General features: G+C 40.3%; 1 protein-coding gene across 1 annotated transcript in view; it reads left to right on the top strand.

Annotated features, from left to right (window-relative positions):
* Positions 1 to 27408, top strand: part of ush2a (Usher syndrome 2A (autosomal recessive, mild)) — a 191946-nt gene that overhangs the window by 30336 nt on the left and 134202 nt on the right. Inside the window, 15 exon segments of the mRNA XM_034527265.1 lie at positions 7038 to 7233; positions 7531 to 7661; positions 7791 to 7995; positions 13145 to 13428; positions 14003 to 14228; positions 14491 to 14628; positions 15733 to 15913; positions 19047 to 19210; positions 19638 to 19796; positions 19933 to 20161; positions 21027 to 21147; positions 21444 to 21591; positions 23691 to 23972; positions 25670 to 25845; positions 26678 to 26825. Coding sequence (XP_034383156.1) covers positions 7038 to 7233; positions 7531 to 7661; positions 7791 to 7995; positions 13145 to 13428; positions 14003 to 14228; positions 14491 to 14628; positions 15733 to 15913; positions 19047 to 19210; positions 19638 to 19796; positions 19933 to 20161; positions 21027 to 21147; positions 21444 to 21591; positions 23691 to 23972; positions 25670 to 25845; positions 26678 to 26825 — 2788 coding nt within the window.

Below are 27408 nucleotides of genomic sequence, written 5' to 3'. Positions count from 1 at the left end.
ATTTAATTTTCAAGCATATAAACACTCACAAACACACAAACACTGAACACAGAGTCCCCCTGTGGAGAGATTTCTCATGGTCTTAATTAAGAAGTTTCCTTCTTGACAACATAAAAGGGACTTTTCTAATAAATTCTAAACACACACACACATTTATTAGAACTCCTTCCTCGTAAAATATTATCTTCCTTCTTTTTATTCAAGTTCTCTATTCTTCTGGGAAATGTATTAATTACATTAACTGGCATTCTTTCGGACGCATGCTGTTTACCCGCAGAGCAAGGTTTTTTTGCTTTGAACCTGACATTTTGGACAGCTATCAGTGCGGTCAGACTGCTAAATCAGGCAATACACTTTATGCTGTTAAAGTTGTAAATAACTGACAGCTGACATCAGCCTTGTTGGCACACAACTGCTGTAAGGGTTGTGTGATTTATGATAACTGAATATGTGGTGTCTCAGATATTTTCAATTAGATTTACAATGGGTCACTTCTTTATTCTAGAACTCTAATCTAGTCTAATAGTCTTTACTTGCTTTTTTTGCATTGAAGATTCAGTTAAACCGAGAGACTGTAACTGAGCTGTCTGAATGCTGATGATGGAATTAAATGTGGTTTGTTTTTGTGTTTACAAAATGATATAGTTGGAGAGACAAAAGGCCTTGGATTGAGTTTGATTAGTGTAATCCTACGTAAACCAGCTCTTAGTGCATAATGGGTTACAGTTGGGCTAAAATATAATCATTGGGTTAATTATTTGGAATTTAAAAGCATCTTTCACAGTAGATCGTTGGCTGTTGTGGCATGACGAGTTAAACCAAATGTATTATCCCAAAGCGAGTATTCCCACACCGGTATGCTGCAGGATGTTGGCTATTGATTTGATTTCAGTCTAGTTTGATGTTAAGCACCACCTCAGGAGCAGGCCTTGGCTTGCAACTAAGCTAATACAACTTGCCAGCTAATAGTCGGCATCACCCCAAAGAAACCTCTAGTCGGTCAGCAGTGAAAAGTTCAGTGTGACTGCTCCACCTCACCGGAGCACAGGACAGCCTGCATTATTCACTACTTATGTATCATTCATACACCCGCGTTTCCCTATTAGTGTGTGCGCTCGCGTGTGTGTGCGTGCGTGTGTGTGTTTCAGACAGAGGCGACAGAGGACACCAGTAAAGAAGTACAGCTGTCAACCAGCAGCTATTCAATTGGTTGTCTTGCGTACTCAAACTCAAATACAAACACTCTCCTACGCACACCCTTGCTATCTTGCAGACCAAAAAAAATAAATCTCTTTTTCACAGCCTATTTCTCTTTTTATTCACCACTTTTCTGTTTCCTCTCTTTAGGTCCCTGTCCCTCTGCCATCTAGTTTTCTTTGTCGATCACTCTCTCGCTCTCATACTCTGTCTTTCTCTCTCGGGTCCCAGTTTAAATAATGTCTCAAATCGACTAGAACAATGACATTCCCTCTGCATGCATCTCTAATCAGCTCTCTTTCTGTCTCTGTTTGTCTTTCGCTTCATTTCCCTCAGCCGTTTTCTCTACTCCCCCTCACTCCTGTTTGACTCTGTTTTTCATGCTTCATCCCTCTCTTTCTTTCATTTTTCTCATGTCTTCCCATCCTCTAAATCTGTTTCTTTTCTTTTCAGACTTGTACGTACAGGAGTTATTTTGTGTTAGAGAGATGCACTGGAAATAACCAATATGGATATGTGTGTGTGTGTGTGTGTGTGTGTGTGTGTGTGTGTGTGTGTGTGTGTGTGTGTGTGTGTGTGTGTGTGTGTGTGTGTGTGTGTGTGTGTGTGTGTGTGTGTGTGTGTGTGTGTGTGTGTGTGTGTGTGTGTGTGTGTGTGTGTGTGTGTGTGTGTGTGTGTGTGTGTGTGTGGTTATGTGTAAGTTTTATGTAAATGAATCTCTACTTAGGCTTCGCTTCTGTGAAAGAGTAGTGTGTAAAGGAGTGTGTGTGTGTGTCTATACCAAGTCCTTTCGCGTGATCATCTGTGCGTGTGCACATGTGTGTGTCCGTGTGCACTTTTCCTCCAAACCTGTCCATGTCATCTCTCTGAGTGAATATTCAGGACCTTTCTTCTGCCTCTGTAATATTGGAGCATAAAAGGCTGTGGGGAATATGAGCGTTTAATATTGCATGCCTTCTGTTGACTTGGATCGGCCGGGCACCATGACGGATGTTGTACTAATCTGCAGAATTTCCACAGTGACATTAAAGTGACAGAAATGCTCAGACATGTGTCAAGATGATCAACGGGGGCTTTGGAAGACACACACTTAAACTCTCTCACACAGACTTAAACACACATGCACACAAACGCACACACACACTTTCCCTCGTTCTCACTCCTTCTTTTGATTCTTTCTTATGTGCACTCTGTGTCAGAGTTGATCTCTCATTCTGTCACTCCGTCTCTGAACGTCTCTCCACAGCTGATGGATTCAGTCATGTCTGAAAGCTATATCATATATTGTATTGTACACACGCTGTGTTTTCTGTTGTACAATTAGAGTTGTTCCGATACCAATAGCAGTGTCTGAAATTCCTCCAATAAAAGCCTAAATTCTCAACGGGAATGGAGTCTATGCACCGATCCGATATATCAAGTCATCATATAATTTATCAACTCATTCACACTCCACAGGTACACAAACACGTGTCACCCACTACCTGATCCCTACATCCTGCCCAACCTTTACTGCACATGCAAACTACGACTACAAACCTGAGGTTAAACTATCTCTTTTCCCCCCGATAATGCTTCATTGTGAACAACAAGTGGCTAAATAATGGAGCTAACAGCTGTTAAGGGAGGATGGTTTGAGTTACATTATCTTATAAAATGTCATTTTTGGTGAGAAACATTAAACAATTCTTGTTTGAAGGAGATGTTTTCACAGTGATAACAAATATTAGAGAGGGATTTATGACCTGTTTAACAGTTGTTGTTTGTTACGCACTGGTATTGGATTGGTACTTGGTATCGGCCAATATGTAAGTTTAGGTATCGGAATCGGGAAGGAAAACCTTGTTTCAGAACATATCTATGTAAAATAGGGCTGTTTTCCAACAAATGCATTCTTAGTCGACTAACACTAACACAGATCTATAAAACTGAGTCTCTACACAACGCATCATGCAAAAGCACCACTTTAAAATAAGTTATTCCGCATGAAAAAGTGTTTACTAATGGACTGAAGAAATCGTCGCCGATTAATAATACTAAATGACCGAACATTCTACCAATTTATGAAGAAAACACAGCCATAATATCATTTTTGGGGGATTCAATGTTTTCTGATATTAGTGTTATAAAAATGAAAACATATTATTATTGTGAGACGTAAAAACAATCCACACTACCTTTCTTTTAAGCCAGCTTGTGGTTTTTTTTGCTCCAGATCCTGAGGCACAAATGCCAGTTACATCAGGCATCATTGAACAACTTGTCTGAATGTTTGTATGCGTGTTTATGTGAATTTCATCAAGAATTTTTGTTTGGTGTGGATATGTTTCAATGTGAATTCAGACATGCACAATGTATGTGTGTTTCTGTGTTTCCATCTGTGTGAGTGTCATAGATGTTGATGGCTAGTGACGTTAAGTAGCATTATCCAAGATCTCTGTTGCCAAAGTCTGCCTCAGCAGCAGATTTTCAGCTACGCCGGGGTTAACAACACGGGTGTGCACACACCAACATGCTCACACACACACACACACACACACACACACTAGTGGCATGACCTTTCCAGTGAGAGCATGAAATTGGTCATGGTATTTAGGATAAGATGAGTTGCCCCAGCAGATTAACATGTGCGCGCGCATACACACGTGCTTGTGACAGGCCATCTGAATGTCCACATATCCATTAGAGTAGACTCCACCACACTCAGCAGGTTTTGTCAAAACATTCAGAGTGAAAATAAGATGCTATTCTTTACTCTGCAAAACAGTCCAACACACACACACACTAATTTTTTTGAATGCATTGAATGAGACTTAAAAAGAACAACTTTTTAATTTGATAAAGAAACAAGAAACCACATCATTTGCACTAAATGCCGTTTTCATCTACTGAATTATAATGTCATTAATGAGGTCTTATCCAGCCACCATTTGCTTATTTAGTTCTGACAGAACTCTCTAAAGTCTCATTAAGAAATGGACTACAACATGTTCAGAATTCAGAAAACACGTCCGTCTTTGTCTGACTTAGTTCAATCTGTTGCATTGGTATTCGTCATGAGGTGGCTGTGTGTTTGCAACAGACAGCCAAAGAGTCAACAGTCTGACTATTGATTATTGATTAGGTGTCTTATCATCAGCAGAAAAAAAGGGAATAACTCAGTTTTGTAATGAACTAGTTAGCTACAGTATAATGTTAGAAAGGACCGGCTATTTGCGGAATAATACAAGCAATCGAATAAAATCTCTGAACACTCAATCTACAGTATGCGTTGTCCTTTTCTGCTGCTGGTACTGTGTGCAGATGATGGAGAGCCATCAAAACCTTTTGTATGAAGAAGAGAATGAACGTGTGCCGTTTTCTTTCAACTCCCAAACACCAGTCCCTCGACTAATTAGCAGGCTGGGAGAGAGGGAAGGTAACGCAATGTTGAATAAAAAGAAAAGAGAAGGAAGAAAAAAAATCCTCTCCCTTTCATTTGGTATGGTAATATTTCCTGCTCACATACTCACCGTGGCTATGAGAACAAGCAGTTGGGGGACGGTGGAGACGGTGGAAGCGAGTGAGGAAAGGGAGAGGTGGGAAGCCCGGAGAGATGTACAGAGCAATTCGTTTTTCAGAAAGAGAGCGGATAGAAGAGGAAGGAAGGGTGGGAAGAACGAGAAGGCACAGAGGTAGAGGAGACGAAAGAGGAATGAAAAGGGAGGGAGAGATAGGAGAGGAGAACTCACTACATCTCGCTCGTCAACTCATCCCCAGCGGATGAGACTAAGAGTGAGATGTAGTGAGAGCTTTCTGTTCAAATAGCCGAAAGAAAAGTACCTTTTTGATATGTGAAATGTTTTGGGGTGCAGAGCCCACAGATAGACAGACAGGCAGGCAGGCAGACAGACAGACAGACAACCACAAAGACAGATGGGCAGAAAGGGAAAAGCAGCACGGACAAACAGGGAGGCAGGAAGTTTCTGTCGGTATGACATTAGATAGATTTGAATCCAAACAGCATGACATACAGACAAACAGGAAACATACTAACAAACAGTAACATGCAAACATCCCAGCACTCCTGTGGAATCACATGTCCCAAGACACACCCTCGTGTGTGTGTGCGTGTGTGTGTATAGGTCTTTACACGCTTGTTTCTTTTTGTGTGTCGGTTTGCATACATCATGTCTCTAGAGAATCTCCTGCTGCTTCATTAGATCTTGTTAATAATCACCCAACAGGGTAGAAGTGCGCTGGATACACACACACACACACACGCACGCACACACACACAATATACAATATACAGATAGGCAAACTCTTTAGATCTTGTTCATTCGTTTAAGAGAAAGTGTATTTGTCTTCTAAAATGTTCTTTGTAAAGAAGCAGACAGTCCACTGTTCCCTACTGTTTTCAAAATGTTCTTTGTTTATCATGTTTTTCCACCACAGCAACACATACAAATACACAAATTAATTCAAAAATATTTCTTCGACCCCAAGGATACACAAAATGCAATTTGGTGAGAAACACTGAATATGTATACAACTCCACAGGCCTGCATACCAGGAAAAAAAGTGTTAACTGTTATGTGCGTTATTGTGCGTTTGTATATGTTTCATCCTGAGCCTTGTGTCGTCTTGTATCGGCAGTACACATGGGGCCTTTTGTCTTCTTCACTTACTCACACATTTTGTATGTTTGATCTCTTTGTCTTTTTCTGCCCCACATGTCTTGCTCACACACTTGTTGATTGCTTTTTCTGTCTGTTTCTAGTCCCTCTGTCCCTCCAGTCTTAATATTTAAAATACAAAGGGATTTTCCTCATTTCTGTTCACATCAGTTTCCTTCATTTTTCCCTACCTCCTCCCCCTTTTCTCTCATATACAAAGTAGGAGCCTTCCATCTACACCCTCCCCCTGCCTTACCCCCTCCCCCTGCCTTCCCCCCTCCTCTGTGTGTCATACATAATGGGCCCAGTGCAGGTCTGCATGTGTCACACACGGGAGGAACTCCTGTGTTTTTTAATACATTTTTAATCCAGCCATTTGATGCCCCCCTTGTCCGCCATAATTTGTACTGACTGCTGAACAAAATCAAAGGGCTTGTACTTGCTGATTCTTGCCTCTGCTGCTCTCTGCTACAGAAAAATGCATTTTTTATGTCACTTTTTTCCCTTCCTTCTCCCCGACACACATCTTGGTATGTTTATTTTGACATGAAAGTGGGCCTGTGTGAGAGTCCTGGCTGTTGCAAGTCACTCCTCATTAGCAGTTTGATTTCCCTATGCTGTGTGTATGAGAGAGAATGCAATGGCTCTTTATTATATAGTAGAGAATACCTCTGTGTTTTCTATTCAGTTTTGTGTTTTATTCTTCTCTCTTTAGCGTTGCATGGGCCACTGGTTTTTCTTACTTTATATTTCCCCCTCTCTCTCAGTATGTGTCTTTCTTCCTCACTGTGTATATCTCATTCTCTTTCTTTGTTACATAAAAGCAAATATTTTACTTGTCATGGGACCATTTTTATATGGTCACAGTTATTTTCAGAAAGTGTACAGACATTTATTTTATTTATTGCTTAATACCAATGATTGTATACACTCAGAATCTCTTGCCAAAGGATGTTTTTGTTTTTACCACAAAGGCTGTAATTAATTTAAAAGTGCAAGTTGTATATTAATGAAAACGTGCATTCATGATTGCAGCCATTAGCGTTATAACTAGGTATGATTACTTCAGAAACTCTTTCTGCGAGCTGTTTAGTAATTAAGGAAGCACTAAAAACAATGTTGTGGTATGAATAAATAAATGTATGTTTGTATTTATAGACAGTATGTGACTGTTTTCAACAGTGCCAGCGCTGTGCACCCCTCTACAATGACAAGCCATTCAAGTCAGGTGACCAGTTACAGCCTATGAACTGCCGGTCTTGTCAGTGTCATGGCCACGCCCCCACCTGTCATTATGATGTTAGTGCCGATGACCAGCCAGATGAGCACTATCGAGGAGGAGGAGGCGTCTGTGACCACTGCATGCACAACACCACTGGTAAAGTTTTAGCAACAAAAGTTAGCTAAAAAAAATGTTTTTCATGTCATGTGAAATGCACTAAAAGTCATTACAGGGGTCATTTGGGGGATGGTTATGAGGGTAAATGCTTGTTACTGTATGTAATGGCATATTGTCACATGTGTGTCAGTCATATTTACATGATGCTGTGAAACCACTTTCCCAATGAAACAATATGGTTTAAACCTTGTCTTTGATCTCTCTTCATCCCTGCATGCTTTCTACCTGTTCTTTTGAATGTCTTGCTTTCTGTCTCACTGTGTTTCTGTCTCTCAGGAAAGAACTGTGAGCTGTGTATAAGTGGATTTTTCAAGCTGGAGGGATCTGATCCCACTTCAGTTTATTTGTGTCAGCCTTGCAACTGCAACACTGCTGGGACTGTCAACAGCAGCATGGAGTGTGCCCAGGTACACACCAACACAAACGGCAAAATGTTGATGACCACTGAAACCAATTTGTATCATTTCAATGTATGTGAAAACCTGTGTTCTTCTCTCCCTTGACTGTCCCTCTCTTCCTCTCTACCTCACCTCCAGGCAGGAGGCCAGTGTCAATGTAAGGTTGCAGTAACAGGTCAGCGGTGTGTCGACTGTTTGCCTGGTTGGTATGGTCTTCGAGCCTCAAATCCAAATGGCTGCACTCGCTGTAACTGCAGTGACATTGGCATCATCAGCACCTCAACAGGACTTCCCAGTTGCAACCAGGACACAGGCCTGTGCCAGTGTAAACCCCATGTCACAGGTAAACCAACCCATGACAACTTTCTAAAGTTGTAAGTTCGGTGTTGGGGTTTTACTTTGAGGACATATTTAATGGTAGGTTGCCAATGCAGTCGTGTCACTGGTTTGAACTAATAACTAATAAAGTTACAGTTACCAACCCTACTTGCGGTCACAACAGCATGAAATAACACTTCTAAAACAGCATTGGGACAACACAATTATTGCAGCAACAACGCAACCTTTTCTTCCTCTGAAGATTGTCTATTGTTTTATATGTGGAACTGTTATTAGGTTTCTTAAAGTATTAACGTTGTGCGCCCCCTTTCATACAAACTGAATTGTGCGGGATGGCATGGATCTGTAGGTACTGCTGATGTTTATAGTCCCGGTGACACCAGGGCCATAGCACAGGAAGCCCCCGAGGTGCCTACGGTCCTCGTCCAATGAGACCTCAGTGTTGAGTTAGGACCAAAAATCACACCTGGGCCCTATTCCTCGTACCTTGCTAACGTAGTTAGTTGGATAATTTTCAGGATAAGATTAGATAAATCAGGCTTTTTGTTTCCACAAAGCAAGTTTGGCAAAATCACCATAGCAACACATCAAAAGATTTGAATCTGCTCCAGCGCAGGCTAACTTAAATTAGCTGGATAAGATTGCAGATCCCTTCCTCAGAGATCCCATTGATGAAGGAGTGATATTAGTTGGATTATCATTTTATAGAGAGTTCTTCGAGATTAACAAGATCCGTTATCACTTCATGATGACTTCCTATACGAGCTCTATCGATTCTGCCCACAAGGAATCATTTATTTACAGACCTTCTCGTTTCGAGCCATCAAATTGCCCTCTGGCCCAAACGAGGCAGATTTTGTCAATCGAAAAGGCTTTCACAGCATTAATGTGCAGGTACTTATGACATAATTTCCTTAAATTAGAACATTACTATAAAAACAATCATATGTCTTTGACAATAGGGGTCATGGACCTTGCAATGCCTGCTGTAGGCTACTCATGAACTGTACAATACCTATGAACTGTACAATACCCATGTACTGTACAATACCCATGACTTGACCGTAATTCATCTTAGATGATCTGTGACTCCACCTGCCTCATAACAAATGTTGAGGCCAAATGGTCGGGCTCCATCCACGACTCTTGATTGAATTTCTGATTATGAATAATACATACATACATATGCTGATCTGCCCATACACATATATGCGCACACATATTCAAACTCCTAGTTCTATATGGTCATCTACACATACAAGTATATACGCATACTGTATATAGTACATGATACATAAGCTCATACAGTTCATATATCCTCATAAGTATCTATTAATTTGTATCAATTAGATACTCTTTGGGCTTGTTTTTATCTACTTATTCTGAAAAAGTTGAGATCATTATTTTAGATCTCATTGGATGACGCATTCCAGCAGGCACATTTAAAGAAATATAATCGGATTGATTGGGTAATGAGGCACTTAAAATTAGCCGATACATTTTCCCAACACTTATGCTGCGTTCATTCCAAAAGTGTTGCACGAGTAGATTTCATGCAAAGTCAATGCACAGATGCGAACAAAGCACATTTTCATCCAGAGGTAGTCTGTGAAAGTCACCGAGCTGTGTGTGTCTACAGGTGATGTTATTCAATTCAATTTATTTTATATAGCCCAATATCACAAATTACAAATTTGCCTCAGAGGGCTTTACAATCTGTACACATACGACATCCCTGTCCCAGGAACTCACATCGGATCAATTGTTATGAACCCAAACATGAGGGCGTTTGATGTTCCGACATTTGTGGGATTTCCACAACAAGCAGAAATAGTAGTTATTTCTTCCATGGTGGATGGTGGAAATGATAACTGTTTCCACGGAGTAAAGACACAGAGATAAACCACGCCTCCTCTCCAGTGCAAATGACGTGAATGAATAAACCTCAAATAGTTGGGCGAGTAAACTCATGCGAGTAAAGCGTCGCGAATATTGCTGTAAACGCAGCATTACGCATTTAACTTGTCTGTGATATGTTGCCATGCTTCTTGTCTAGCCCTCGCAGCGGTGTTAGATTGTGCCATGATTATGGTCTGGATTTCCTCATATACGTTCATGGTCATCTCCTGCTCATCAACGGAGAAAAAAGAGGCTCTTCCTTTGAGTTTATTTGCCTTTGTGCTGTTAGAAAATTATGGATTTGTTGATCAACGCTTTTGAAGTAGGACGGCACGCGCAACTATCCTGATTACTGAAGTCTGGTTCGAATTAACGAGATTGTTTGAGTGCGGATCAGCCTTTGAGAAACCGAGATAGCCTGATTTCAATCATCGGGTTAATTTAAGCTGGCTAATAGGACATTTGATCGACTTAGTTGAACCACGTACGAGGAATAGGGGATTTAACATCTGGTGAGATTTGGTATGGTTTAACCCAAATCAGGCAGTTGAACTGCCATGTAGGCCCAACATCCCTTTGTTCCAACCACATGGTGAAGGCCCAACAGGGTGCACACACAAGTAAAAGTGGACATACCGGGTGCACACACCACACCAAGCATATGCATACACACAGACGAAAACACTCATACAACCATATCCCAAAATGTTTTGCCAGCCAAAATAAACAGGCTTTTCTGCTGGGGGTGCTTCCAGCCGTTGTGCTTCTCTTTGTGATAAATGGTTTCACTCTCTCCCCTGTGTGTCTTTGAAAAGCCAGCTCGTATGAAATGCAAAACCAGCCAACGCTCCTCAACTCAACGCATCATGCTTATTGCTAAGCCTCACTATCTAGGGCCCATGGTTGTGCGTGTGAGTGTGAGCATGTGTCTGTGAACTTGTAAATGTGCATAAGAGTGTCTGTTTATGTTTTTGTATACGTAAGAGGGAGAGTGCCTGGATGTGGCCATGTTTATGTACTTTTGTCTGTGCAGAATTGTATGTATTGTAGGATAGTAAGAGTTTCTTTGCGTGTGCCTAAATGTGTGTGTGTGCTTGTGTGCGTGCGTGTGTGTGTGGTTGTGTGTGTCTGTGTGTGTGTGTGTGTGTGTGTGTGTGTGCGTGTGTGCGTGCATACCATGAAGGACTAAGCTGGTATTAAATTCTCTAATTCAATGCCAAGTTGATTAAAACAAACTGCTGCAGCCCCTTGTATTTTTCACACTCCATCTTACAAGACCCACTTTCATTTTTTTATGTCCTTGTTTGTTTGGTTGCTCCCACAGGTATTTTCCAGAAATGAGATTTGATTATGGCAATTTATTACTGCCAAGCTGATACTTTGAGTCAAGCAATGGCAGGCACGTTACAGAAGGACGGAATAGAAATGTGTGCGCACAGACAAAGATACACACATGCAGACACACATTCATAACAAGGTGCCAGAGTGCAGTGTGTACATAATAGTGTTTGAAATGGTGATGCATGAGCCTGTTAACCAGCTGGCTACTGGTAAAAGAGTTGGGCCATGTCCCAAAAACACACACTCATATGCAAGCGTGCACGGGTGCACGCCCCAACACAAATGACCTCCTTTCTGTCCTGATCTAATATCTTCTAACACATTCTGTGTCCTCACTTTTCTTTCCTTTTTTATTGTCTTTTTATTTTTTATTTTTTCTCTTCTCAGTTGTTTCCATTGTTGTGTTTGTTGGACCTTGTGTTTGAATGTCACCAGACTTGTTTAGCTCAAGTTCTAAAATACACATATAAATATAAACCATAATAACATTTTATAATGGGTGTGGGATTCCTTATAAACTGTTTAGCTTTATTGGGGGAAAAATCACAAAGTACAATATGTCACAGCGTTGTTAGGGTTGTAAGCATTATTCTGTCAGCCTGCATATTTACCACCAGCACACTGAGAGGTACACACACACACACACACACACACACACTTCAACACACACATATGCACTCGCAGACATATCTTCACTGCACTATTATGAAATATGATCTATGAAGAGGAATACATTCATATCTATAAAATCATTAAAGTGGGCAGACCAGGGGAAATGCCAAGTGTTTGCCGCACACTGAGTTGGGGACACACACGGACACACACACACTCATGTACACAGATGTACAGATATGCTCTCATGAATGTATGTGCACACACATTTTCACACACCCACCTACGAACACACGCTCCCTCATAAACGGCTGTGGTGACTGCGTTGCCCCCAGGCATCCATTTAGGGACAGATTGCCTGTCATGGAATACTTATGGCATATTCAAATAAGTCCTGCTCACTCACACTGCATATGATAGCTTAACTAGCCTTACAGCCGAGCACTGCTGCTGTCGCCACAGTATGATCATTTTGGGTGTTTTTTATTATACAATTATTATAAACAGAACAAGCATAGAAGAGCAGTCAAGTGAAACTGTTAATCAGTTAATTTCACATTATTTACTGCTCTTTCTGGCATTGACAATGTTGAGTAAAGTTTAATGTTTAATGAATGGAAGGCGTTAAATTTTCACAAGTTGCATTTTTTCATTCTGGGAATTTTTTTAATCTTCTAATATTTTACAAAACAAAATCTTGTGAAAATGCTTCATATATATATATATATATATATATATATATATATATATATTTATATATATGAATAAATCCCAAAAGAAAATTTGGCAACAAGCAGAATTACATAGTTCTTCTTTAAGTACTATAAAAGCCAACTTAACTCACCTTTTCTTCTTTTTACACCAGATGGTAATTCAGTATTATTTTTATATTCCTCTCTCCATCTCTCCATTTCCTCTTTTTTACCCTCCATCCTTTTCTTGTAGTTCCTTAATTTATTTATTTTCTCGCTCAGTGAAATTAAGTGTTTGGCCTTAGGTGAGTGATCCATCATATGTAGAGGGCTTGGCCCTAATGATGGCAGTTTTATACACTCACCCACCATTTCTCTCTCTCTTACTCACACACACACACACACACACACACACACACACACACACACACACACACACACACACGCCTGCAAACAGAGAGGGTAAATGCTAGTTGTTGAACAAACGAGCATCAATTAACTTTTTTTATTTCTGTATCCTATCTGGTTCTCCCAGCAGGTCCCATTCTGTCCTCTCCTACACAGTTCTGTAAATGCCTTCTCTCTCTCTGTCTCATGCTTTCTTTCCAGGTCTTCCTTGTGACCGCTGTGAGTTTGGTTATTGGAACCTGTCCCACCCAGACGGCTGCGTCCCATGTGACTGTGACCCCCTCGGTTCCCTTAGCCCATTTTGTGAGCCTGAGGGGGGGAAGTGTGAGTGCAAGCCTATGGTGGGGGGGCAGCGCTGTGATTCTTGTGGCAGGGGTTCATACGGGTTAAGATTGGAGGGATCCTGTGCCCCCTGCAACTGCTCACAAGAAGGGACAGTACCTGGGACAGACTGTGATCCTCACACAGGACAGTGTGTGTGTAAGGCAAGTTAACAAGTATACAGTTTATTATTACAACCACGGAGAACTTTGTCATTATGGAAAAAGTAAAGTCAGGCTGTCCTCTCCAGCTTGCAATGGCACTGGTGGCCACTGGCCAATGAATAGCAGTTACATTCTGACAAAATATATTATAACAATATGAATTTGCAGGGCTAAAAGCAGAAACACTCAGATGTTCTAAACATTTTAAAAACAACAACAAACCTTTATCATTTGGAGTAAAACAGCCACGTAGTTTAGAAATGTGTTATTGGTTTGTGAGCAGGAAAAACCTGAAAATAATTGTGGCACGTACACTACAGATGAAGCTCTTGACCTTAATTTTCAATCTAAACCTCAAGACCCCTAAATACCCCTCTGTAATCTCTTGTGTGATAAAGCTTTTCTCACCCATCTCGTTTGAATTAATTTGCCATAACCAGGTTGTATTAAACACAGACAGTCAACATTTATTAAGTGACTCACCAGTTCAATACCTTAATGGAGATTCTCATCTAGGCAGCATTGGGGTCACTCATTTCTTACACACCTCTTTCTGTCATCCCTTCTTTTTTAGGAACATGTGGAAGGCCTTCACTGTGACTCTTGTCGTCATGGTTACCACACCCTGGAGCAGCGAAACTCCCTGGGCTGTCTGCCGTGTGCGTGTGACATCCATGGCACTGTGCCAGAGGGTGTATGTGATATGTGGACCGGACAATGCCGATGCAGAGAAGGGGTGGAGGGAGCACAGTGTACCAACTGTGCCCATAACTACTACAACCGGAGCTTACACATACAGAGTAAGATAAGTCTTTTTTTGAGGTCAACACTGTCTAAACATGTTCTCAGAAACTTTGCCAAATGACTCTTGACAAGCAGGGTTAGTTGAGATACAGCGCAGTTACTGTAATTGAATTAAAATGGATGTCAGGTCACTGCAGTGATCAGTGAAAACCTCATGTAAGAACTTTATGTGTTGGAAAGCTTTTGTGTTGTTGTTAAGTAGTGACAGCTTAGTTTTTCTATTCTGCTTTCTGATGATGTTGCTTTGTGTCCTATCAGAGGGGTTGTCCCAGGGCTGCGTGCCTTGTATTTGTGAACTCAGAGGAACAGTGGCTGGGTCAGTATGTGACAGCACCACAGGGCAATGTGTTTGTGTCCCTATGCGCTATGGAAAAGACTGCAGTAGCTGTCGACCTGGTGAGTGTGTTCAGAATAATGGATGGATGGATGGAGACATTTAAAGAGTGATTGTATTGTCAGACTACCCAACACTAAAAAAGAAATTCTGAGGAAAATGGTGAAGTACAATGGTTGATCCTCCAAACTTTGTGTGTGTGTGTGTGTGTGTGTTTGTGTATGTGTATGTGTGTGTGTATGTGCTGGCTTGTGCCTGCTGCCAGATCTCCACTCCATGATTGTCCTGTTTGTGCCAGGTCTCAAAAACAGCGCCATAGAGTAGAAAGCTTCTTCCTCTCACTTTGATTTTTGTGTGTGCATGACCTCATGAATGTGTGTGTGTGTGTGTGTATTGGTATGTGTGGTCAGTACTATAGGTCAAGGGGTAGCAGATGTTGTATTGTGTCAGTAATGACATACAGCATAGTCAGGATTACTGTAACACAAGTATGGATGTATTGATGGAAAGAAGGTAAAAGGAGTACGATAATCTTAATTTTCTCACAAATCTACCCAAAATCAAATAAAGGCAATATTCGGTATTTTGAGGTTACATAAAGTACTTTTCCAGCATTATTTATTCCATAATTGTAATGAATTTGGCAAGCACCATCCTTCTCGAAATTGCCCCTCCCAATTTCCTAAACTGCCAATTCATATGATATGTTAAACAAGCCATTGCTAATTCCCTGTAGAAGTGGCTAAATAGAATATCTGATTTGTATATTTGCTGCTATTAGCGTAGAGAAAAATAAACTGAATTGATTTATACTTTAGTACCCGGAGTGCTTAATTTAACCTCACCCACTCTTATTGGCTTTGTGTTATATTTTATTACAAATAAATGGCAGACAACACCCCTTAATTCTTATTAGGAGGGACGTAAAATGGTTATCTCAAAATTGTACCAACACATTAGGCACTATTAAAATATGCAACATATATGATGGGTTGTCCATATTTTTTACAATGCATATGAGGTACTGTCATCCCACATTTGATTTTCAAGGTGTAAAAAGGCAATATCAAAGGAAAAAAAATAATATATATATATATATGGAGACAGATTAATAAAATGTCAGACAATCAATTCATAATGTTTTATGTTATGTTGTCTCTGTCCAGGCTTTTACCTCTCTCCAGATCAGAGTGTGTGTGCAGAGTGTGACTGCCATCCAATGGGAGCATCACAGCGTGGTTGTGAGAGCCAGACCGGACAGTGTGTGTGTGCCCATCCCTCAGTGGGAGGCCGAGGCTGTGACCAGTGTCGTGAGATGTTCTTCGGATTCAACCCTGGCGTGGGCAGGTAAAGTCAATCACACACGCATACACAGATGAACACCATATACGCTGGTTGTACATCCTGTCAGGCTTTTATCCAATAACTGCACCACCTGAACATACAGTACACAAACACACCTACAAGCACACACACCAGGTGCAGTCTCTGTAAGGACAGTTTACAGATTAGCTGGCAGACATATGACTTACATGAGTTAAGAGCTGCTTTGACCTTTACCGCTCACGTCTCTACCGATAGAGACGTGTGTGACACACACAGTGCCACTCACAACTTAAAACAAGCATGCCCAAATGTAACGCATTACATCCTGTGTCGTACTGGTACTCACACGCGCACACACACACACACACACACACACACGTACGTTCTGCTCAACAGGGTGTCATAACAAATAGATGAACCACAAAGGTTTTGACTAGTGGTCCACGGTGTGTGTGTGTGTGACACTGTGTGTGTGCTTGTTAGCTGACCTTGCCTCATAGCCGTCTCTTCCCCTGTGGATGTGATCTCCTCACAGCAGAGTGGGATGGGAAGATGGAGGGGGAAAAAACAATCAAGAGTGTACTTTACAAAGAAAAAGATGGAATAATTCAAATATGAGAGGAAGAATATGGATGGGGATGTCCTTAAGTGGGAAGATAGTCACAGTGATAAAGAAAACCCGAGAAAACCAGAATGGTAGGAAAAGATGTCCAAAGATCTAACAAGGCACTTAATGGGCTGAATGCAGCAACTTTCTCTTATATTTTCTCTTAATCTGCTGTTCAGAGAAAAAATAAGAGAACTCAACTCCAGATGCAGGTCCTTTCAAATCTGCTCTTACCTATGTTTGCTGAATTTGAACCTCACTTGATCATAAATTGGAGGCGTGTGGCAGATTCTTTATCGTTAGCATTGGTAATGCCTCCTACACCATACAAGGGCTAGTGTTGTGCCTTGTGGAAATATGAAACTTTTCCAATAATTAGAGACATGCCATCAATGAAAGACTGTGACATTGAGGTACTGTTAAATACAATTGAACAAAGTAAATATGGGACTTTTTGATACAAAAAGCATCTATGAGCAGTACATAAGCCATTCATAAGATGAACAAATGCAATATCAACCAAGGTTTTGTAAAGTCTTTTTTGGGATCATTGGACCAATAGTATTTCTTTAGCCTACAGATGTAATATTCAAATCATTATAATTATAATATTTAACATTTTGCATTTTTTTATGTACCTCAAATTTAAAACGTATTTCTTCATGCTGTGGACAAACATAAACTCGAAAATACCTACTTTAAAAAGAGAAGAGCAAAAATAAGAAAAACATTTGAGAATTTGTGATAACTCACAAAATATAAAACAAAATCATGGATAAAATCTCTCTCTCTCTCTCTCTCTCTCTCTCTCTGCCTTCCTCTCCTCACTTTATCCTTTCTTGCTTTCTTTCATTGCGCTGGAAAAATGACCAATAAAGTCTTGGGTTATTACTGCTGAATGCTTTTGTCGTGCCCAGAGACGCTCTATAATAAGGATTACTTCATCTAAATATCATCAAGTAATTTATTCTTCCCCTTCAATCAATAGGCTTTACACAAATGGATTTACACACACAAATGGATGTGTGAGCAGTTTGGTTGGTGTTGTAGTCCTGTGTCTCTATGTGTATCCATGGAGAACCAGGTCAGAGAATTGCTGACCGCTGTTAACTTCATCACAGGGAAATATGATGATAAGTCTGTCTGGAGGGATTAAATATTGGAACATACACACATTCACTTAAACACATACTTTTATTACAAGGGATTACATATGTAATATTCTAATACTCTAAAACCTACGGTAACTTACAATTTCTTCTATTGGCACCTGGACATCTTTGAAAGTCTCTTCAAGTTACTACATGACTTAATATCATTGTGACAATGTTATGTTATTTTGCACACAACACTTACCTTCATATCACTGATAAGTGCTCGTGTGTATAAGCATGCTGTGTCTCACTTAATACATACAAATTACTCTCTCTTTCACACACATATTGTACATTGAGGCTGATGAAAAAGGAGGGAATGGGTAGTGATGTTGGTGTTTTCATTCTCCTTGGGAATGGAGTGAAGGTCGAGTCACTAGGCATTTGTGTGTTTTTGAGTGTGGGTGTCTGTGTGTGTGTTTGAGCACCAGTTGACAGGACAAATTTGCGGCTCGTTAAGAGGCTGTGGCTTTTCACACAGCAATAAAGGAGGTGTAGCGGTGTGTGTGAGAGAGAGAGAGAGAGAGAGAGAGAGACGGAGCATGCAAGTAGAGTTAGTTTAAGAAAGAAAAACACATGGCGTGTGTGTGTGTGCGTGTGTGTGTGTGTGACACAGTAACAGGGTTTATACAGTGTTACTCTCTATGTCAGTGTAGTGTGTATGTGAGTGTGAGCCAAACATCTTCCAACAAGCACATGTGACCATGTGTGTGTTTGTGTGTGCATGTGACTGTGTGTAAAGGTGTGAGGTGGCTGGCCGGATGATCACCCACTGCCCAGCCCCAGTGAGGGTAACACCACGCTGGTGACCCAGACACATACACCGTCAGACACACACGCACACACACACACACACGCACACACACAGGCATAGAGATTTTGACAACACTAAGGGGGAAAGCATTTTCTGTGAAGTTAGTTTCACAGCTAGGGCATGATTGTGGGTGGGATAGATGGTAGTGAGGGTCTCCCTCACAGTGTTAAGGTGAAGACCCAACACCTTCCAGACACGCATAACCAGTCACAAGTTTTCTTTAAACATTTGCACACAAATGCAGATACATTTCAAAATGCTTTTTCTTTCTCTATTTTTGGCCTACCATCGGCACCTAAACAATAGCATTTACTGTCTAATTTTACAACTACACTATCAAACAGTATGTCAATGACTGCATCTGTGTGGTGATTGATTTATTACTACTACAACTACACACACATACACAAAAACACGTCTATATGTGTAATCTAAGCTATTCAAAATACAATTTCTTATCAAAACGGTGTCTCAGCCTTTTTGATGTTGTTTTCTACCAGCTAGTTTTAGCGATAAAGGAACAATTTTGTACTGTACTAAACGTCTTCATAATCGTGATTTTTCTTCCCCCTTGACCAGATGCCAACCTTGTGCATGTGACCTGATGGGCAGTGTCAACGGTTCATGTCATCCAGACTCAGGGGTGTGCGTGTGTAAGCTGCTGGTAACTGGAGACAAGTGTGATATATGTCAACCTGGAGCGAGTCATTTCGACCCTGAGAGCCACTTTGGCTGCAGTAAAGGTCTGTTTTACATGCCAACTATACACACGCACACACACACACACACAATAGCAAATCCCCACACACACTGACTTAAAGACTAACTGTTTCCTCCCCTATTACCAATCTTTGCACTAAGCTACTGTAAGTTATAGCTGCTGACTACAGCTTCATATTTATCATACACACATGATGGTGTAATCAATCTTCTCCTCTAACTCTCGGCAAGAAAGAGCTGAATTGTTGAACAACTCCTTAAAGTATCAGCAGAGATTCAGTGCATCAATGATGTAAAAACAAATTATATACAGTTTACTCCCCTGACATGTATACAAAACATGCAGCATGCTGTAATTATAAACCGTTTGCTCCTGTAAAATTGCATACTTAAATCTGTTTAGTCTTTTTCTATCAATGGTCATCTCTGTTACTATTTCTGTCTGTGCAGCACCCTCCCAACAACCTGCACCAGTAGGTTTTGCTCTCAGTTATTCCTCCATTCGTCTCTCTTGGCATCCGCCGGACTCCCCGAACTCAAACAGACTCAACTACACACTGGTCAGGGATGGACAGTCAGTGCATAGCATCCAGAGTCACTATCCTTTCAGTAGGTATCCACACGGGTTCAAAATACTTTAATCTCCTTATTTTATATTTCTAAATACACATGAAACAAACATTATTTTCCAAACTCATTTCCCACTTCTCTCCAATATCCATCCTACTTCCCTGTTTTCTTTCAGGCCCTGAATCATTTGAAGAAACTGTTTTGTTTCCCTTTACAAACTACTCTTACTGGCTTGTAACAGCTAATGTGGCCGGTGAGACAATAAGTGCATCAGCCTCGTACCAAACTTTGGGTGCACCGCCAGAAGTAGAACAGCTCCATTTAAACCTTGTAGGACGACCCGGTCCAACCACTGCTAGCTTTGACTGGAGCACGCCACGAAATGATACAGGTCCATTGGAAAGGTAAGTAAGAAGAGCAAGGAGGGGAGGGTTTAGAGGCAGAATGATGTGTACTCCAACCTGTGGGTCTTCAAAGTGAGAAACAATTTTCAGTTGTCCTACATGGTGTATACTGGGATTCTCTTGGAGATGGCATTTCTAACAAAACATTCAGAATTGGTAATCCCTTCAGCAAGACAGTCAGTGAAATTAAGGTACAAGTGGACTTAGAAAGCTTCAGTTTGGTTGAATGCGTTGATAATTAAAGGAGAAACAAGAGATGGAGAACATCAGATATAAAGAACAACCAAGTGAAGGACTTTTGGATGCAGGAGTTAAGAGTGGGGGAAAGGAAAATATTGTATTGGTCTCAAACACAGTTTCCCTGAGTGTACAAAAATAGAACATGGAAAATTTGAGAGAAATTATATAATACAGTAGGTTACTTAGGGAGGTTGTGATAAATGGGAAGAAATAGATGATTGACATATGAATGAAAAGGATTCCTCAAGTATGAAGGTGAAGAGAGAAACATGGTACATTTGGAAACAGGATGGGGTCGATTAGCACTTTCAATTATTTATATATTTTCTAGATTATTTTTGGGGCATTTTTGCTTATAATGTATGGCTGGGAGATAGGAAATGGGGAAGCGGGGGGGGGTGACCTGCAACAATAGCCAGGGCCTCTGAATTGCTGCCAACTATTCAAACCATTGACGTTGCAGTTAACAGTGCATGGTACACATCTTCGCCTCTAGGCCACTGTGACATCCCAGCACTAGTTTATAACTGAGCCACACTGTAACACCGTCCCAGTGACCTCGTGGAGTGATAGCGAGAGATGGAATAATGAAGATAAGAGGGTTTGATCACCACATCTCTCACAGGTTTGTCCTATCATCCATGGAGTTGAGTGGAGCAGAGCCTGTCAGTCACTACACAGGCCTATCTACAGAGGCTGTGGCAAGCGGTCTAAAGCCCTTCACCCAATACACTGTAACTCTGGAGGTACTTTTAACTTTTATTTATTGTATTATTAGTCTCGTCTGCACTTTGTTGATTGTTTATTTGTTGTCTACTGTTGTTGCTTGTTGTTGTTTGTTATGGCTGACGTCCTATGTTGCACAACCCACCACGCTAAGTTCCTTGTAGGTGTAAACCTATTTGGCTAATAAAAGTTTCTGATTCTGATTCTGTATCTTCAGAATTATTCAACAAGTATGATTTATCCACACAACAGATGCACATTTTAAGCATGTAGAACCTAAAAGATGTAAATGACAAAATCCTAAACTTGTCTACAGGCGTGCTCCTCCGGTGGGTGCACTTCTACCCCACCATTGTCTCTTTTGACAGCCTCTGCCCCCCCACAACACCAACCACCACCCAGAGTCACCGCTACGGGACCTCATACACTGCATGCTTCCTGGGAGCCCCCCAGTCAGCCAAATGGTAGGACCCCAAAACGTACACATGCATACTGCACAGCTCATGTAAGATGTATTACTACAGAAAAACATGCAAAAACACAAACTGTACTGTTATTAGGAGTATATTAAAACTACACATCATAACAAACACACTATGAATAATACATTTGAATAATCACATACACACACTAACATAAAACACTTGCCTAGGAGCATGGCTTTTAGGCTTGTGTCACTGAAACAGTATGAGAAGCAACTAACAACACAACACATACACAGAAATACGCACTGAACTGGAACTGCCTTTGGTAAATCCAGAGAGCTTTGTAATGGCTCGAAGGCTCAATGTCATACAAAGCCCTGTAACCTGAGTTTTTCTCTCCGTTTGTGTCTCATTTTTTTTGCTCTCTGTTAATCTTTTCCCTTCCCACTGTCATTCTAAGTCTTGTTATATGGGGTTCTCTGTGTCTCCTTCTTCCATTTTATGTCATTAATTCATTGTTTACAGAATGGTTGATATAGCTTTCAACTGGACACTACTTTAATCTCACTGCCCACCTTCTTGAATCAACTGAGGTAATCTCAACAATAATCATGAGATTGGTTGGAAGAGATCAATTTAAATGTAACGCAACAGTGCATCTCCCAACACCAATTTTTTTTTCTGTTAAATGGGGGAAAACACACTGTATTTGCCTGGTTAGCATTATTAATATTGCAATTCTGGATTCTCTCGACGGTAGTGCATTTGTATTTTTGTTTATGTCATCTGCTTTCAGCTTTACATTACTATCTCTTCTGGACTTTTCTCCATGATTCCTTTGACAGGGTATACATTGATTTTGGAATTTAATTTTGGAATTAAAATATAATTAACAAACATCAAAGATATAAAGAAATATCACTACTGCTTTACTTGCTCGGATTAATATATAATTATCAGTGGATACTTATATGCATTTTATATATTTATTAGAGGAAGGAGGGATTGTCAATAATTCAGAAAGGATGAGTATTTGTGGAGCCTACAGCTAGATTACAGCAGGCTGCAACCTCAGATTCTGAAATTGCATTGGGTGGCTCTACATAAAAGTCTTTGAGAAAATGACCCTACATCTCACTTGATTTATTACCTCATTAAATATTGTAAACATGTGTTTATGTTCTCAATCGCTAGTTTCACATCTTCTTCAATACAGCATGATGTTCATTTAGTAAGATATGGTCCCATTAAAAGTAAAAATGAATAGTAAAGCAGGGTATGTTTTAGGGTGTGGCTACCTTGGGATTGACAGGTTGATACCATGATGTTGTTCGGTTTGGGTGTTGGTCTAACAACTAGATCTTTCACGTTTCACTTCTTATATATAGTCTGTGGTTTAAAGCCATAAGTATTCAAATAAACTAATGAAATACTTTGTATGCACTTCATTGATATCAGAGTAGTGAGTAAGGGAATAGAGAGGGAAGATTAAAGAGAGGTTCCATGTTAAGCTTCTCCATATTAATTATTTAATTTGATTTGTATTTTATACTTATAACAGCATTTGGACACTCATCTATTCCATAGTGGGTCTGTAATTCTCTTCGTGTTTGTTGGTGCTGCCTGCTTTGTCCCCATCCTAAACCAGCTCTGTCATTTTACTAATAACAAGTGGAATAGAGCATGAGCGATTAGGACAATAGCCTGGTTTCCACCAGAGAGCTAAACAGGACTAGCCAGGACTTAGTCATTATCAGCCTGTTTTCTACTACAGGGCAAAAACACTGGCCAGGGCTTTCTCATTATTTGTGGCGTTAGATTTTTTTTGCAAAACAACATCACTACTAAAGACAATTTACATCCTGTTGCCAATAGGGATGAGAATTACGCAGGGCTGCAGCTTCTAACACACACTTGATGCTTTGACTCTTTTATCATAAACAGGCTGAATTGGCACTCAGTAAAAAATAGTGAGGATAAAAAATAAAACTGATGCAGTGTTTCCCAAACCATTCATGTAGCTGCAGCTGTTGCTTCCCTTATTTGATTTCAGAAATAATTTTGTTGTGTTTATTGTTGCTGTAGTCATCAGTACTAATCGTTTTCATACTGTCTTTGCTAATTTGCATTCTGTACAGGTGTTATCACAAGGTTTGAGGTTTTTCTTCGTGGACCAATAGAATCACAGAATCCTTCAAGTCCTGCTGTTGAGAAGCGAGTGTTCCTCAGTGCTGGTTGGCTGGATCCAAGTGTTTCCCCAGAATTACAGCTTTCCAATAGGAGCTCAGTCTCACCGCCTGAGAGCAGTACCATTGTAGGAGATCTGCAGGCGTTTTCCACCTATCAGATGAGAGTTTTGAGCATCAATATGGTAGGAAGTGTCACGTCCGGGTGGGCCACCGCACGCACCATGGAGGGAGGTTTGTATAACTCATGATCATAGTTAAAGTACACTTTATTTTTTATTCAGTCATGGTGTGTATCCAAGGTCAATAAAAGGGCCAAGTTAAATCAATTTACTTAACATTTTAGTTTAAGATGGTATCTATGGAGGTTGATATTTTAATTAAGTGTTAAGTGATTACACACCTGACAAAGTCAGATGACTTTAAATAGGAGTTATGATCTAAATGGCAAACAAAATGGCTTGTGAATGCTGTGGTGTAGACCTTCCCAAAAACAGAAGAATGTAGCATAAATTAAGGCCAAAAATATTTATATATCTGCGTAATATAATCAAGTAATGTTTTGGTCAAAATAAGTCCACCAGATGCTGATATATTTAACATCAAATTAATAGTATTAAATTCAAATTAAACAAGCATTTGTCAAAAGAAATGTAGATAAAAGGAGGAGACAGGAAATAAAAATGTGTGTGGGTGAGGGGAATCTCATTAAGGTATTTGAATTTCAAATAGATGATATGGCTCATTAGGACTAAACGATTGCCTCCAACATCACTCTAAGCTATGTGTCTGGATAACAAGCATATGATAACACCATTTTAAATGTGAAGTGTGTGTCGGTGTGTCGGTGTTTGTGCACGTGCGTGCGCTGTGTCAAAAAGAAAGAATATGATTGTGGTTATGTCTACCATGAATCACATTTCACAGCATATTTCACAGCTAGATGCCATCAACAGCAGAATAAAAGAATCTTTCTTTTTAATCTGTCATGTAATAGTAGAATTATGGAATGCTTAAATCCATTAAATCCACATAATATCCACTAAGTCTCAATTTTGAATGGATTTCTATGTGTCTAAATAGTTATTTTAATTTTAATTAGCGCACCTTAAAAGGTTAATTCTTTTTGTAATAGGTGGCAGTCAACGAAAAATGTCCCCAAACATATTGAGGAATCAATAACAGTGTTAAATCAAAGAGGTTAACAAAGTGTCAGATTTAGGTATCAGGAACATATAATCTACGAAAAGATGCCTCTTTTAAGACTTTTAGAAATAGATATCAGCTAATTTGCTAACCTCCCGCTGAGTTAACCTGCTAGTGTAGCCTTGTTGCCTAAAATCTATGGATGTATAAAGAAAATTGGATGCAGGGTCAGAGTGGAGCCAAACAAGTTAAACTTCCCTTAATGAATTAGCTATATTTTCACCATCAGTGGAACAAGCGCACTAGTTGTTTTCTTTAACCCTGTCTCCCAACCGCTCGGCCTCAGCTCGCTCACATGAACAGCAGTTCATTATTACTCTGGATGCGGCCATTAGTGCATTAATCAACTTTGAGAACATAATCATTGACATAACGGCTATTCATGTACTCTTACTGGGATGTTGATTTAACCCCTCAAGAAATTGAGACCATCTCTTTCCCAATGTGCTAACATTAGCATTAGATAACTGTATTTCGGGGTTGGTACTTTGCGTTAGCCTCTACCCTTTGTTATGTATTTTTAAAATGTAAAGAATGTATTACTATATTTACTGATTTGTTGAATTAATTTTTCAACATGACTTATTGGTTTCTTCAACAGATTTGTGATAACGCTCTTAAATATGCATAAATGATTTGTTATTGACTAGTTCAACATTAATGGAAGACTAACTGTGGCGTGTGATATGTGTATGTTATACATAACTGTGTGGCCATGTTTCCAGTCCCAGAGTTTATGGCTCCTCCAGAAGTGTCTGCAGTGTCATCCACAAGTCTCACAGTGTCATGGAGTGCAGCTGAGGGTCAAGGGATCATTGCCAGAGGACCGGTCACAGAATTTCGGGTCAACTTGCTCAATGAACAGACCAACAATCCCTATGCTCCTCCGGTTATTAGTCAGGTGACGTACGCACACACTTTCCCTTGCAAATAATAAGCAAGACAACTATCAAACTTTCAAACGTTCAGTTGAGTGAAAACTAGTTTTTTGCTGAAAGTCAAGGTAAACAGGCTTTTTTTTTTAAAGTTAATTTGTTCTTTGTAAATGCTGATTTATTAGCTCATCCTCAGTACAACTGATGTTTCACCATGCTTTTCTTGGGTAGAAAATATTCTCACCTGCAGCAGGAGTACCGTTTTGGAAGCAGAGTGTGACTAAATATGTAATGGCCTCAAACACTTTGAACTGGCCGAGGAATTCAATGAGCTGTAGCTCACATTGTACCTTGTGGTCGTCCTGTAACCACAAGGTACCCGGTTCGATCCCCGCTCTGCATGTCAAAGTGTCCTTGAGCAAGACACTGAACCCCCAGTTGCTCCCCGGGCGCTTCACTGCAGCCCACTGCTCCTTAATAACTAAGGATGGGTCAAATGCAGAGAAGAATGTCCCCACTGTGGGATCACTAAAGGATACATAAAAACATTTTTAAAAAATAATGCAATTTGACATATCAGGTATTCTATAATCAAAGCATTGATATCTTAGCAGATCATGTTTGAACATGGTTGTCTGATGATCACAGTTATACAATGTATCGTCCAGCTGTAGTTTATGGGGTGTCAAGTCATGTGAGCAGGTATGACACCGTTGTGTGTGTGTACGAAGTTAACAAACTGAGGTAACTGTGTATGATGCCTGTTTTTTCCCTCTGCTACTCTCCTCTTTTCGTCCTCAAAGTAAAACATGAATTGTCACAACAAGTTTTAATTCCCTCTTTGTCTCACTTGTTCAGGTCTTACATAGGGTGGGTCCATCGTCAGCGCCTGTTCATTTAGTGAAAGGACTGCAGCCTTACCATGTGTACAACTTCACCATTACACTCTGTACAAAGACGGGTTGCATTTCCAGTCTGCCAGGCTCGGGGCGGACCCTACCAGCAGGTAAAACAAAAAGATACGCACACAAACACACATGGATGCAGACAAACAGAAACAAAAGTACATGAGGCTTCGTAACAGTAATCAGCTTGGTAGAAAATAGTTTCAAAGACTGATAGATCATTTCAGCCAGATACAAACTGCGTGCAGTATTGAATCATTCACGTGTGTGGTATTCTCTTCAACAACTGCAACACAGACTTCTGACATAATGCACACTCATATCCAAAAGCATAGTCAGTCATTGAGTACTTGAGTGGCGACAACATTGGTCGTTTTAACCAGAGGGGATATTCATGGCACGTGGCAGTAAAAACAATTTACTGTTAATTACAATGAGAAAAATGTGGCGCAGCACACACTTGCTGCTGGCCATAAATCAAACACACACACACAGTTATAGAAACACACATAGTGTCTCTCTGTCTTTATAGCTTTAGAACCATTATGGAAGAATGTATTAGCTGTGTTTAATAACTGGGACACAAATCTCTGGGACTGAGATGAGCACTAATTGATCAGTGCAGGATGACATAGACACACACGCAATTTTTATTCAACGTCTTTATCTGTCTCTTTTCTTCTG

The sequence above is a fragment of the Cyclopterus lumpus genome, chromosome 3 (genome assembly GCF_009769545.1).
Source record: "Cyclopterus lumpus isolate fCycLum1 chromosome 3, fCycLum1.pri, whole genome shotgun sequence".
NCBI lineage: Eukaryota > Metazoa > Chordata > Actinopteri > Perciformes > Cyclopteridae > Cyclopterus > Cyclopterus lumpus.
Note: the sequence above shows the minus strand (reverse complement) of the source record. Positions and strands in the feature narration are given on the sequence as shown.